We start from the raw sequence: 14,393 nt of genomic DNA on the forward strand, positions 1-14,393 counted from the left end.
TTTATGTTACTTTTTTTGCTACTTTATTAAATTTCTGCTTATTTTTCCAATTTTGGTTTGAATTCTGCTTGTTCATGAAAGGCATTAAGCTTTTCTGCTTGCTGTTAAATCATAACATGTCTGCGATGTTTCTGCTGTTGGCTTCAGCTACTTTTAAGAAACTAATTAGACATTGTTGTTTTTTGCCATTCCATACAATTTCAGCAGCTTTGACTTTAAATTTCAGCTTGTTTCTGCCATTTTAACCGTACAGCTTACAGTTTAGCGTACAGCATTCACGCTGCATTTTCGCAGGAAATGCACATTTTTATAGTTTTTCTCTTGGTTTGCACAGGTAAGAAAATTTACCAAAGGGATAAGATTATTTATTCTTAAAGTGTGAAAAAAAACCCATCTAATTTTGAATGCATAATATCCATTAATCTTGTGGGCAAAAATACACATTGGTAGCTCATCTTACTTATATTGAGTAAAAATGCACATTTTCTGGAACATTTTACTTATTCTTAAATCAGTTTTTGCAGTGCTACTATCCCAGTTTCTATTTTGCCAACCAATGCAGTTTCCTGCTAGGTGGTACGAAATTTATGGAAAGTGACGCTTAAGTCACATCGAATCCACATTGGTCATTCACACTGGAATCACATTCCAAAAGATCTGATACGAGTCAGATGCAGGACCACATATGCAGTGCCTTGTGAAGTATTTCATTCTTCAAATCTATAAAATTGTATTTTTCTGTGAAGAATCAACCAATGAAATTTATTGGATAAACTTTTTCAATATATAAAAAAACGTGCTAGCGATAATATTGAAATGGATGGAGTATAAGACCACTGCGAGTCTACAAAGACCCGGCCGTCCCTCCAAACTTTCAGCTCAAACAAGGAGAAGACTGATCAGAGATGCAGCTGAGAGGCCCATGATCACTTTGGATCAGGGGAGCTCAAGTCCAGTCCTCCAGGGCTACTATCCTGCAACTTTTTGATGCACCCTATTTTTGCACACCTCAATCAAATGAGTGGTTCGTTACCATGCCTCTGCTGGGCTAAATGAAAACAGATGCATCTAAAAGTTACAGGACGGTAGCTCTGGATGACTAGAATTTATAGACTCGTGAGACCACCCTGATCGCTTTCAAGGTTTCACTCGCTAATCAGTCTGGAGACTCTCCGTTAAAGAAAATTTGGAGCCGTTAACCAAACGAACATCCAATCAGCGTTGGCTTTGAGGCGGGTTGAGGTGTGACGCAACGAGAAGCACGACAGTTCAGTCTAAAGAACATGGCGGCTTCAGCCGATGAAACTAGTGTTAGCGTGGCTATCAAGCAAGTTTTATCGGAATTACAGAGTATTTCTTCACTGGAAGAAGAGCAAAACACTGCTCTGGAGGCTTTTCTCAGAGGAAAAGATGTTTTTGCTCTTCTCCCGACTGGTTTTGGCAAGAGTTTGATCTATCAATTGGCTCCTCTTCGTTGTCGCTCTGTTACGTCATATGCTTCGTTGATCTGATTGGTTTATTTGGCCCGTCTATCACCAACATAGGCCAATCAGCTAAACAGTATTTCGCCCCTTCCCAAAATTACTTCAACGGAAGGTTTCCAGATGGATATGCGGAGCAAATCCATCTGGCGGAGTCAGGTTAGTTTCACACGGCAATGTAACAAGATACATGCCAGTTTCAGCTTCCAAACTTGTTCTGACAACTTGACTCAAAATCATATCTGTGCCAAATTTTCCTGCAATGTGAATGGGGAGCTCACCGGCCTAGTGAAGGCCAACACCTAAATCCAAAAGAAATGGCAGCTAAACATAAAAACTAATGCTCTGCACCCGATCCAACCGAGTGAAAATTAAAAGAAGGGATTTTATTCAGGTGACAGACACCATCAAGAAAAACAAATATTTTAATACGTTGTAATGCATGCTACAATAAATACTGCAGCCAAGCATTTATCTGCAATATGTAACAATGACTTAAGGTATAGATTGTTTGTCTAGAGTTGCACCGGTGAAAATACATACTCACGGGAACTGGATTCAAATACCTAATCATTTTTTTTCCTTTGTAGAACCAACTCACCATTCGAGTCTTTTAAGTCCACCTGTCAAACAAAATCCTAATAAAAATAAAAAATAGGGTTCAAAATGCGGACACATTCAAGGAGTGTGAATATTTATGCAAGGCACTGAATTGGACCAATAGAAGGATCCAGTTAAGGTAATCTTCTGCAGATATCTATTCAGGTTTTCTTTTTATGCAGCAACGTTTGTAACAGTTTTTCTTTGGTGACTAACAGTACATGAAAATAAATCCTCTCACTTCTAAAAAATAACATGTAAAGTTGTACAGATAGATTAATTAGCTGATGCAACAAAAAACAAAAAGACATCAATGACAGCATTTAGTTTTTTTTAATGTCCCCAAAAGTTCAGAGAAGCTTCATTTCCCTGCAGTTTTTCTCTGAAGATCGGATAAGATTCTCCTTTCATGAAGAAACAAACTTGTAAACAAAACCCAAAGAGCTCACTTTGGAAACTACTGCAATTCTAGTCCAACTTCATCTGTGAACGTCGACTCCAGTTTCACTTCATGCGTGGCTAAATGTTCCCAAAGCAGCTTTTTCTGGAGGAATACCAACCCGCAGTCCCCACAGACGAAGTTCTGGGGTTTATCGACGTGAGTCCGCTGGTGTTTCTTCATGTGATAAGATAGCCTGAACCCTTTATCGCAGAGGCCGCATTTAAACGGCTTCTCTCCTGTATGGATGCGCATGTGTGACTTCAAGTAGCCGGACTGGATGAAGGCTTTGCCGCACACGTCACACTTGTATGGGCGCTCTCCGGTGTGATAGCGGTTGTGGAGGCGGAGCTCGTTGGCGGTCAGGAAGGTTTTCCCGCACACGGTGCACTGGTGGGGCCTCTCTCCCGTGTGGATGAGCTCGTGCCTCTTCAGAGAAGTCTCCTTCATGAACTGCTTCCCGCAGCTCTTGCAGGGATACCGCACGCCGATGTGGACTTGCTCCACGTGGTTGCTGAGCTGCAGCTTGGTGCGGTAGGCCATGTTGCACTGTGAGCACGCCCAGGGTCTCTCCTCGGAGTGGGTCCCCATGTGGACGGTGAGCTCTGAGGCGGAGCGGTAGCACTTCCCGCACTGCCAGCACAGGAAGGGCTTCTCTCCAGTGTGTTTCCTCTGATGGACTGTCAGACAGTTGGACGATCTGAACTTTTCAGGGCACATGTTACAAGCGTAGGGGAACTCTCCTTTGTGAATCCTCTGGTGGAGGGCGAGGTAGGACAGCTGGGCGAAGCATTTGTCACATTGCGGACATGGAAAGGGCCCAGTAAAGCCGTGCTGCTTCTCATAGTGCTCCCTGAGGCGCCTTAGGAGGGTGAAGGTCTTCTCGCACATTGTGCAGCTCATGGGGAGATGCATCAGCTTGTGCCTCTCGAAGGCAGCCTCGTCTCCAAGGATCTTTCCACACTCCTTGCAGTAAAGCGGGTCGTGGATCCGCTGGTGGACCTTGAACATCGTAACACTCTTAAACTCCTTCCCACAGTCTTCGCACTTCATCACCTCCCTTAATTCCACTTTGCAGACGTTCTCCTGGTGCTCCTTCAGGGCGGCCGGGTACTCAAAGTGTTTGCCACAGTTGGAGCACCAGACAGGGATCATGCCCTGCTCTCCCTGGTGGGAGGTGGCACTGCTTGCCTCACTCTGACTTGGTCCTGCTCTCAGCTCCTTTTTCCATGACAAACGCGAGGTCTTCTTATGACAGATGGCGTAAATCTGGTGTCTCTTCAGGCCGTGCATGTGTTTGAATCTCTTCTTGCAGTAGATGCAGTGAAAAGGTCGATCCTCTGTGTGACACTGGGCGTGCCTGTTCAGGGTTTTGAGGCTAGCGAAAGTCCTGTTGCACACAGGACACACCTTACCGGTTTTCTTCTTGCTGGGACCCATCGCAGACAGATTGCTCTTCGTAGTCGCTGCTGATGTGCCCGAATCTGTTTCAGTTGTAGCTAATACGTCACGGTCCTCCTGGTTCTGGGGATCGGCTTCAGCCAGAATCTCCTCCACGGACTTGCAGTGCTCTTCCCGGATGCCCTCGTGTCCATGGATGATCTGGTGCTTCTTTAAAGTGTCTTTGTACTTTAAGCCTTTCTCACACGTCATGCAGACGTACGGTCGCTCTTCGGAGTGGGAGCGTAAATGCTTAGCGATGTCCGTAGAGCAGGGAAGGATCCGGGCGCAGATCGGACAGATTTTCCCCTCCACGGACACCTCTGTCTGGGCGTCAGTGTTTGCATCCAGAACATCTTTCTGCTGCCTGCTTTTACAAATCTCCCTCTCGTGCCTCTTTAAGACATAAGGACTCTTGAACTTCTTATCGCAGAAGGAACATTTATACGGACGATCCTCAGAGTGGGACTTCATGTGTCGCTCCATGTCACCTTCCCGGGCAAAATATTTCCCACATAAGGAGCAGTTTTTGTTTTCCGATATCTCAGAGGTGCAAGGATTGCCCAGATCTTCGTCTTTAGGGCTGTTACTCATCTCTTCCTTCTCGTGAACCCTCATGGTGTGTCGGTTCACGTCGTACTGGTCCCTGAATCTCTTATCACAGCTGCTGCACTTGTACTTCAGGTCGCGGTTTTCATTGTGAATTTCCTGGTGCCGCCGCATGGCTGTGGCTCGCAGGAACGTCTTGTTGCACACGGGACATGTTTTGTCATTCGAGTATTTCTTCCGCAGCCTCTTAGCTGCCTCTGAATTGCGGTTTGATTTTAAAGCTTTTCTCTTTAATTCAAGCCTCTTGCTTTGTTTTAGTGGTTGAAAAGATGCAGGCTTTAAAGCATCATCAGAGTCCTCCTGTGTTGCCGGATCAGGGGCTTCCTCAGCGTTCGTTTCAATATTTTCGTGCTCTTCGGACTCCACCAGACCGGACGAGTCTTCTATCTGTATATAGTCCAACAGCGTCACAGTTTCGCCCTCCACTTGCACGGTCATGCAGCCTTGGATCTGGTCCGAAGATTGAATCTGTAGCTCGCTTGGATCGATCACAATCTTTTCCAGTTGGGGAAGAGACAGAGAGGACAGGATGCAGTTCCCAAAGGAAGACGGAATGGTTTGCACTTCATCTGGAGTGGAGCAAAAGGAAAGTATTTTTCAAAAGTTATTCAAGGCTTTAAAAGAAAAAAAAAGCACAAACAAGCAGAAAATGGATGTAATTTAAGAGATTGATTAAAATTTAGCTGAGACAGAATTGCTAAAGTGCAAACAACGCATATTACCGGGATTTTATGTGCAGGACAATGTTATGCATAACTGCAAAATAGAAATTATGATGAAATTATGTAAGGAAAAATAAAAAGACTGAGCTTTACTCTGAGGGGACCATTTCTAAGGCGAAATATGGCAGTGGCAGTACCATGCTGCGGGGAATCTCTGAGATATAAGCGACTCCCCTGATTTATTTATTTTTTTAAATCAAGCCTATAGGTAAATCAACACATTTTTCGTTTAGACAAATTGCGGAAAACAACTCGTGAAATTTGACCCGCTAGAAGAGCGAGGTGCGCGAGAACGCTGGGACCCTTTTTCCACCTGGATCTCCACTCTTTTTGGCCCTCATGTCCCTCTGTCGTCGGACTAAACTCGCCCCCCCTTCCTCACCGCCTCGGCCGTATCTAGACCCACAGTGTGTAGCTCAGACCACGCTTCAATATTGGGCATAAATCAAAAATGTCTGCGTCAAGCTGACTGCAACACACTGCTGTAAGAGTATAACCAGGAAGCGAGGTAGGAGGGCAAAATAGGTTTAGCGCCACCGCAGCACGGGAGGGAGAATTACGCCCAGGAAAAATAGACCGGAGGAAAAAAAAAAAAAACATGAATCGATTCTCTTGCGGACGTATCGATTCAACGGATCGTCGGTTGTTGGATCGATGCATCGATAAAAAACTATTATTATTTACACCCCATACATATATATGAAAAAACGCAGCATAATCCTTCATCATCTTTACTGTTGACAGGCTGCAGCCATGTCCCGAATTCCTCTTTTTCCAGCCGTTTTTGTTGAAATTTGCATTTTCCCATGAGCTTTTTCTGCCCCTTGTGCAAACATGCGGAACCAGTTATATCTGATATAATATATCTGACGAAATTCTTTGTGTATAACTTTTTTTTTTAAATAAAGCATTTTAAATGTCACTAAAATCATATTTAATTAATTTTAATGCCAATTAAAGCCTTGCTTAAAAAAAATATATATAATTTAATGGGGAAGCTTCACAGCAGCCTAGTCGAAGTCTAGACCTTAATCCATATGAGGCTCTGAGGCAATGCTTAAAGGTTGTGTATTTACAGACACTTTTCATCCAATGTGAGAGTTTGAGTTATTTTATAAAGAAGAACAGATTTGTTAGTAGATGTGAAACCGTTATTGAGACATATACCCCATTAACGCTATCCTTGAAAAACTGATCCATGCCGAGACCGGATCAGTTAACCAGGCCGAGCTCGGTTCTGACAACCGTTTCCACATCACGCCATCTCAGTTCCTCGACTCCTCGCCTCCTAGTGACGATCTGCGGTATTATTGCCAGTTTTGAAGGAGGAAATCAAGCAGTTGGTGGCGGTAATGCACCAAAAGTTGTTTGCCAACCGCCATAAAACACAAGGAGAAGAAGACGAAGAAGGGGGGGAATTAAGCAAATCAAAATGGCAGCGCCCGTCACATTCAGAAAGATATTCTTGATTATTATTGCTGTACTTCGGTGTTTGGGGAGGGTCAGAAGATTTCGATTGTTGTTTATAGTTGTTGTTCTTCTGTTTTGTGTTGGTTGGCAAGCAACTTCCAGAGGGGCATTACCGCAAACTACTGGAATGGAGTGTGAATCGGGATGTGCAGCCAGACGGAGATGACACGTTCTGCTCATGCGCTCTTGTTATCAGAGAACCGAGCCAGGGAAAAACCGAGCCGAGCCCGCCTCTGGAACTGGTCTGCAGTTAGCGCGGTCCGGTTGTGTCTAGCTCAGTTCAGTTCAGTTTGCTTTCCATTTACACATGATAAGTTATCTCAGTTACTGCTTGGACCGGTCTCGGCACGGTTTTTCAAGGGTAATGTAAATGGCGTAATAGCTGCAACTGTAACTATCATCATTTCTGCTTAGTATTGAATCACAAACGCTGATGTAAACCCAACTGTTTGACGAAAACTTTTAAAATACATTCAAGTGTGTGGCTTTAGGTGAAAGATCAAAGGCTTGAAACGCCTTAGCAAAGGTGCTGTAATACAACAGTGAGTCGACTCACCAGAAAAATCGATGTGTCCGAGTGTTGAATGGTGGTGCAGCACAGTTCTCAGGTGCTGGGGGTCAGGTACTGAGTGAGAACACTCCTCCAGTGCAGATGGGATGCTGCTGAGCATGGAGGCCGTCTAATAAGCAGACAGGAGGAGAAAATAAAGATGATTCCACAGAAGTATTTTTTTTTTTTTTTTAAGAAAAAGGTGAGAGAGATGTCCTTTCCCAATAAATCAGACATGAGTAGATCTATGCAAGTCAAAAAGTAAGTGGTCTGAAATCCTAATATATATATATATATATATATATATATATATATATATATATATATATATATATAATAAAAAAAAATCTGGTGGACAATTAATTGTCAGAAATACCAGGTTGTGCGACTTATATTTATTTGGTCATTTGGTTTGATCATGGAGTAATATTAGCTTTGTCAGAAATTGTACTGGTATAAAATACTCCAGTGCTTAGCATGCCTTTAAATGGTTGAAATAGTTTTAAAATCCTTGCTTTTGTAGACCTTTGTTCATCTTCATATTGGCAGCAGGCTCAAGTTTGCAGTGTTTACCTGCTGGATGTCAGGTACTGGAAGAAGCCTCTCCAGCCTGGACAGGAAATCCAACATCAGCATCTGAAGAGCGTTGTCATAATCGGGTCCAAAATCTGTAGGGAAAACATCCTGGGGAAGAAAAGGTAACATTTTAGTTTACAAGCTATTTAAATAAAAAAAATAATAAAGCTTGATACAAGTCATGATAGATAAAGACCTGGAAAAACTTCTCCTTCTCTTCGGGATCCTTCAATAACAACCCAACCTGATCCACAAAGTTGGACTCTGGAAACTGTACATCTGCAAAACAAGGCTAAAAGCAAAGAACATGACCTTTCTGATATCTGACAGGCTGAAAGATTTATGAAAACAGATTTTGAGAAGCTGACCTGCGTCGCCCAGCTGGATATCAGGGCTTTAATCCGCTCCAGGTGCATCTGGATGGAGTGTGTGTCTGAGATCTGCTCAGGCCGACACAATTCAAGAACAACCTGAAGGAAAAAAAATGATGCAGATATCAGTTTATTAAAGCAGTTGTCAGATTATCAGTAGACAGTAGGAGAAGCTTAAACAAGTTTACCCCGGAAATTATGATAGATTAAATTCTGAAGGAGAACCAACATTCTATAAAACCTTTCCAAACAACGCAGAACATTTTCTTAACTTTTCTCACTCAAGGCTATCTGTTAACATGCAGTTAAATATCCGACCTACATATTTTTTCTTTGCTCACCCGTGCTCTCAGTCCCAGGAGGAGCTGAGCCTTCTGATCTGGATTCAACAATTCTGGCACAATATCAGTGATTGTGCTGATGAAGTCCTCCACTAATCCATATTCCTGAAGGTTCCCACTCTGCACAATGTGCCACATGGCTGCAGACACCAACCGGATGGGAGGGATGACGAGACGGAGAGACGGCAGAATAAGAGGTGGATCTGGAAAGAATTATAAGGAATTTTATAAAACCAGAACTTTAAAAAGGCAATTCTATTGTATCCTAAAATATTTATTTTAGAGTCTACTAGAAAGGAAACTGGACAGAAAAGATGCATTGATTAGATCTCCCATAGCTGCAATGGAGCTTACATCTCCATAGAAACATGGAACTTGATTTCTTCTTCTCTCTTACTCTGTAATAATACTATAATATATAGAAAATTATTAAAATAACTTTATATAAATAGCCCAAGTCAACTACTGTGTAGTTTTCCCATAGCGCTCCACTGCAGATATTTTTTATATCTAAGGGAACATATTCCAGGACATTGCAGCTTTTTTTTTTTTTGTACTATACACACTATTTTTATATTGCCTGTAGTATTTTTTTTTTTATCTTCAATGGAATATTGCTTTAACTCTTTGTACTCTATATAAGCCAGAACCACAATTTCCCTGAAGAATTAATCACAATAAATAAATAAATAAATAAATGTAATTTTAAATGTATATATTAAAAAAATTCCTACGGTAGATAATTAGCTTGAAAGTCATTTTAATGAGTTTTATGTCCTTCACAAGCCTGTGCTGCATTTTATTTTTTTTATTAAATGGTGAAATCTTTAATAGGGCTTGGTCGTCGTGACGTCACCACTTTGCGTGGTCGCCATGTTGACGGCGCACTTTACGGCTTCCTTAGACTATTGCCTTGTGACTAACGCGTACTGTTCTCCCTCTCAGTCGTGTTTTATTTCGTTTAATTTCACCGTAACTTGATTTCAACCATGGTAAACCGTTGCAGTATTGTGGGCTGTAACAGCGCATCAAGAGTCGTCGGCTAGCTTGGATCGCGGCTGTAAGACGACAGAACATAACTTTCCACAGTATCCCGATGTCAATGCGAGTGTGTTCCCTGCATTTTCATTCTGGTAAGTTAAAGATGCACGGTTTTATTTTATAGCCTACAGTATTTCCTTCCTTCATCCGTGGCACCACATACATGCATGAACGCGCGCCCAGAGACTGTTGATATAGCATTTTCATCCTCGTTGGTTGATATAGCATTTGATATAGCATTTCATCCTCGTTGGTTGATATAGCATTTGATATAGCATTTTATCCTCTTCGGTAGAACACACTGCCAGTTCCTACAAGGACAGGGACATCCCTCTCCATTTTCAAAAAAAACCCTGAGGTTGACAGCTGTCATAGCACCACTTACAAATTTTGCTGATCCTAGCGCTTACCAGCCGTCTTGTAATGTAATGTAATCATATAATACAATATAATAATGTGTATATTGAGGATCATTGATAACATTATGGTTCTATATGTGTTCAACACTGCTGCTGTGGATAATAATTTTAAATTGTGTCACCAGGAAAACCAGCAAATGAAATGTACACCTCGCATCCGGATTGGGCACCATCACTACACTTGGGCCACACTGAGATAAAGGCCACACAGACTGCACGCTATGAGAGACAGGAAAAGAGAAAACGGCAAAGGACTGACAGTACACCTGGGATGGATGAGACAGCTATTGATGACCTTGTTCCGCCCGGTAAGCCTTACAGAGCCAGCAGATTCAACACCGTATGTTGCTTCTGTGGCTTTTTCAGCTGCATGATGCACATTTAGCTAAAATATGTCCTTATTTTATCCATAGTGGAGACACCAGCACCAGCTGAGGATGGAGCTGAGCAGACACCGCTGACAGCATGTGACTTCTGTCAGCGCCGGCGTGCTGAAATCAACCGGCTGCTGGAGGAGAACAGGACCCTGAAACGTGAGCTTGGCCAGAGAAAAATGGATGAAGATTTCCTGAAGGAAGACACTGTCAAAGTGAAATACTACACTGGACTTCCACACCTTAAAGTCAACCACTTTATTCTGGTGTTTATGAATTACTGTATTAAAGAAAAGATTGATGCTCAATATGGAATTGACAATTTCTTTGTATCAACAGTACACTCTAAGCCAACATTTAACAAGTGGGTTGTTTTTTAGCCATAGGTGTGTTTTGCATCCATACCCAAAAGCAAGAGGTCTCAAACGATCAGATCCTTTTCAGTGTTTATTTGCAAGTAGTGAAACTTGAGAACACAGTGTAGCGCAGAACAGTGCAGTTTGAATGCTTGTAGGTAAATGGTTACAAATAAAAAATGGACGCAATGAAAATGCAGTGCAATTACTTACAATAACATAGTATGTATTTATACAAAACGTTCAATCCTATTAATAAGTCGGTCTTAATGAAACATCAATGGAGAAATGAGAAGTGGAGGTATTGCAAATTATTATTATACAAATTGTAGTTATAGTAAACATTAACAGTTAAACACTGTTAGTGCAAATTCTTATATAAGTATTTATTATAATATGCATTACTTAAATTGTATAAATAAAGGCTGCGATGCAATATGTCATGATATACAATTAATATAATCTATAATTGTATAATAATATAACAACGTGCAATAATATGCAAATATAACAATACAATGTAATAATAAAAAATACTATGCTTTTTATAAAAAATTTCTATGATGACCCATGGCTTCAGGGGAGTCTCATTAATGCGCTGAGAGTGCAAGACCTGAGGAGAAAAAAAATAGACATAAATTATGCAGCTAAGGACACCATTATATTTCATTCTATGCAGGAAAGCAAACGTTAACCTCAACCCCTCATGCATGTGTATACATATCATATAAATCACAGTTATACAACAGTAAAGTATAACAACCACGCTGTTATATTGTTATATCACTTAAAAGAAAAAGAAATTAAATGAGCACAGGACATTTAAACCTGCATAATGCCTCTGACTGAATGATTTAAGCTCAAAGTTACCCGTTACAGTGTTTTATGAGGTCAGCTTTATTAACCCGCAGTCAATACTGCACTCATTTTTCTAAATAGTTCCCTTTGAAAGACTCTGATTCAAACTAGGAGTTAACTTGAATGGCCACAGCACTGCACTATTGTTTATTTTTTTATATTTTGCGGATCTTTGACTATTTAATCTGTTCCTTAAAATTGTATTAATAACAATGTTCAATAAATGATTTTCAACAAAATACAGATGTAACACCTATCCAGTTTCTGAATGATGGTAAAAAATCTTGTTTCTACCAGCAGCTGGGGGAGACTAGATTAGAAGATGGTTCAGAAAACCTGTCAGGACACATTTTTTCTAACACTAAGAATCAAACAAATGCTGATTTCTATTTCAGCAAATTATTCTTAATTTTTTTTTAAATAATTTGAATAAATGCTTTGATAAAGATTTGAGATTCCTTTCACTGAATGAATGGTCACAAAGCTAGTGTTAAGCTTGAAGTAAATCAAATGGAATGCCCCCCCCCCCCCCCCCCCCCCTTTAAGTTCTTTCTGCAGCCGGGTCTGGCTAACGTTCATGTTGATCCTTCTGCAGCAAGAAAAGGCTCAGATACGTGAGAAACCCGGAGGGTTGGCAGTTACCGTTACAAACTACACCTTTGAAACACATAGCAGCTAGTTAAAAGAACATTACATGCGTGAGTGGTTGTCAGCACTAGCGGTTAGAAGTTGCTAAACTAGCAGTTGTCAGAGCTCGTCTGAACACAGCTTACCTTGGTGCGTATCACTGTGTTCCCAGTGTTTGCTGGCTTTATGATCTGCAGCTCCTGAACCCATCCATTGGTGAACTGCACATGCGACTCCAAGGACTTGTAGCTTCTGTATTGTTCTGAGGTATATGCGCATACTCCACAAACAAGGTAGCCGAAGACGTCCGAGAAGGAGAACAGTGGCAACAACTCGTCGTCGGTGCTCCACTCATTATTTGGAACCTCATACGGATCCAAATTATTTATGATGCTGATTTTGTCTACATACCGGTCCCTGGCTTCTCTACTAAGTGTATCCCGGTAAATTCCGGATCCTTTTGGGGACTTCAACATCGTTCTTCTCTTCTGCTTTTCCTCGTGCAAATACGTTATGTCGGCGCTATGAAATTGTTAGCGTAGCCGTCAACATGGCAACCACGTCCCAGAATGCAAAGCGGATCCCGAGCCCTATACTTCCAGAGAAATAAACTTGGTGCGTTCACTGACACAAACCCGTGTGGTAAAAACCATGTACCATACCAGTGAGGTCAAAAAATTGAAGAAATACAACGGTTATGGATGTTTACTTAATGAATAATATCCAAGTTAGTGATAAAAACCACCCCGTGTTTATCATATAGTAGATGTGTCGCTTTAGATTTAAGTTGGGCAACCATTGCTGGAGGTGGTGTAAGCTGAATGACTTAAAGGCAACAATTATCAGCAGTTGGTTTATAGTTATAAAATAAACCATAAATCCAAACTTCAATTGAAGACCATATTAAAGGTGCATAACACCAATTGAAGCCCATATTAAAGGACCATGACACGGAGTATCAACCTGAACATATTCACGCTCATCTGCAGAACGTTAGCTCCCCTGCGTGCGGTGCAACGTAGCAAAAACCAACCGCCATCTCACAGCGGCGTACGCCATGTTTGAAATCGGGCGCACACACCCTTAGAGATAAACCAACAACTCGGTAGAAACCAATGCTATAAATATGCTCGTGGACTCACCATTACTGATATGTTCTGGCCTCTCCATAATGTGCCGAAAAGTACTTGGTTGGGAAATTAAATCAATTCGGGGACGTTGTGAGTCGATGTCCGCCCGACCCTGCGGTGCAACCAGCTTCAGGCGGAGAGGAAGAAACAATTCAACCCTATCCGTAGTGCGCATGCGCAGGATTTTAACAAAAATGCCTATATTACTATTTGGTGCTATATTGGTAAAAATATTGTCGTTCTCTTACACTAGATAATCATTCTAATGACATATGAGGATTATAAATATAAAAAAGATTTTTTACAGCCCTCCTTACAAATGTCCTTCTTCACATGGTTAAATGCGGTCGTCTTTGTTCACCACTGCCACCTAGAGGAATTTTTTCATTCAAAGGGAAAGCGACCATTTCTATGTCAATAAAATAAAAAAATAAAAACAAAACAAACTTTTTATGTTCATGAAACACGATATGTTAATATTGGATCATAACGATGAGACTAAACATTCAAATACTATATAAAACAAAATATTTTTTATTGAACCATAACATTTTTAATCATTATCTGAGAACTATATGTATTCATATATGTGCAGTTTCATATTACAAAGTAGTCATAGCTCTGTTGAACTGTCCATTTCTCCTGCTTTTAGTAGTGATGATTTTATGGTATTTTTTTATAAATACGATTGATTCTATTAAAAATACTATCTTTGGCATCCCTTAAATTGGTTCATCTCTGTAAGGGGCTGCAGCATCTACAGAAAAGTAACTATAGGACCTGAACTGGGTTTGGACTGTTTTGATCCAATTGATCAATTATGATCTTCAGCCCTCAACTTGTATTTTAGAACTTTTTCCAACTAGGTTTTTTGAGGAAGGTAACTGTAATTAAACCTTAATTTAAAAATCTCTTATGATGAGCTCTTAACCCAAATGACTTTGTCAGTTTCAGACCTATATCTAATCTTCATTTTTATCTAAAACTTT

General features: G+C 41.0%; 1 protein-coding gene across 2 annotated transcripts; it reads right to left on the reverse strand.

Moving 5' to 3' along the window:
- Window positions 1-1,846: 1,846 nt before the first annotated feature.
- LOC119781021 (zinc finger protein 14-like) lies at window positions 1,847-13,575 on the reverse strand. 2 transcript variants are annotated; one of them, XM_038281314.1, is made up of 7 exons: window positions 13,417-13,575; window positions 8,600-8,802; window positions 8,256-8,357; window positions 8,084-8,179; window positions 7,885-7,995; window positions 7,318-7,441; window positions 1,847-5,138 (listed from the first exon to the last, which is right to left on the reverse strand). In XM_038281314.1, exons 1-7 carry the CDS (start codon window positions 13,442-13,444, stop codon window positions 2,539-2,541), a joined length of 3,264 nt encoding a protein of 1,087 aa, XP_038137242.1. In that variant the 5' UTR covers window positions 13,445-13,575; the 3' UTR covers window positions 1,847-2,538. The 2 variants fall into 2 exon arrangements, with proteins under 2 accessions (XP_038137242.1, XP_038137243.1); XM_038281315.1 differs by having other exon boundaries at window positions 8,581-8,802.
- Between the last annotated feature and the right edge of the window lie 818 nt (window positions 13,576-14,393).

This window comes from Cyprinodon tularosa, unplaced genomic scaffold (assembly GCF_016077235.1).
Source record: "Cyprinodon tularosa strain WSP-4 unplaced genomic scaffold, ASM1607723v1 ctg17, whole genome shotgun sequence".
Classification (NCBI taxonomy): Eukaryota; Metazoa; Chordata; class Actinopteri; order Cyprinodontiformes; family Cyprinodontidae; genus Cyprinodon; species Cyprinodon tularosa.

Coding starts and splice junctions, on each gene's coding strand:
- LOC119781021 (XM_038281314.1), bottom strand. CDS start 13,444: ATGGAGAGGCCAGAACATATCAGTAATG. Junction 8,358..8,599: donor TCCTGGGACTGAGAGCACGG/GTGAGCAAAGAA, acceptor TTTTTCCTTCAG/GTTGTTCTTGAATTGTGTCG. Junction 5,139..7,317: donor CGGACACATCGATTTTTCTG/GTGAGTCGACTC, acceptor GCTCCACTCCAG/ATGAAGTGCAAACCATTCCG.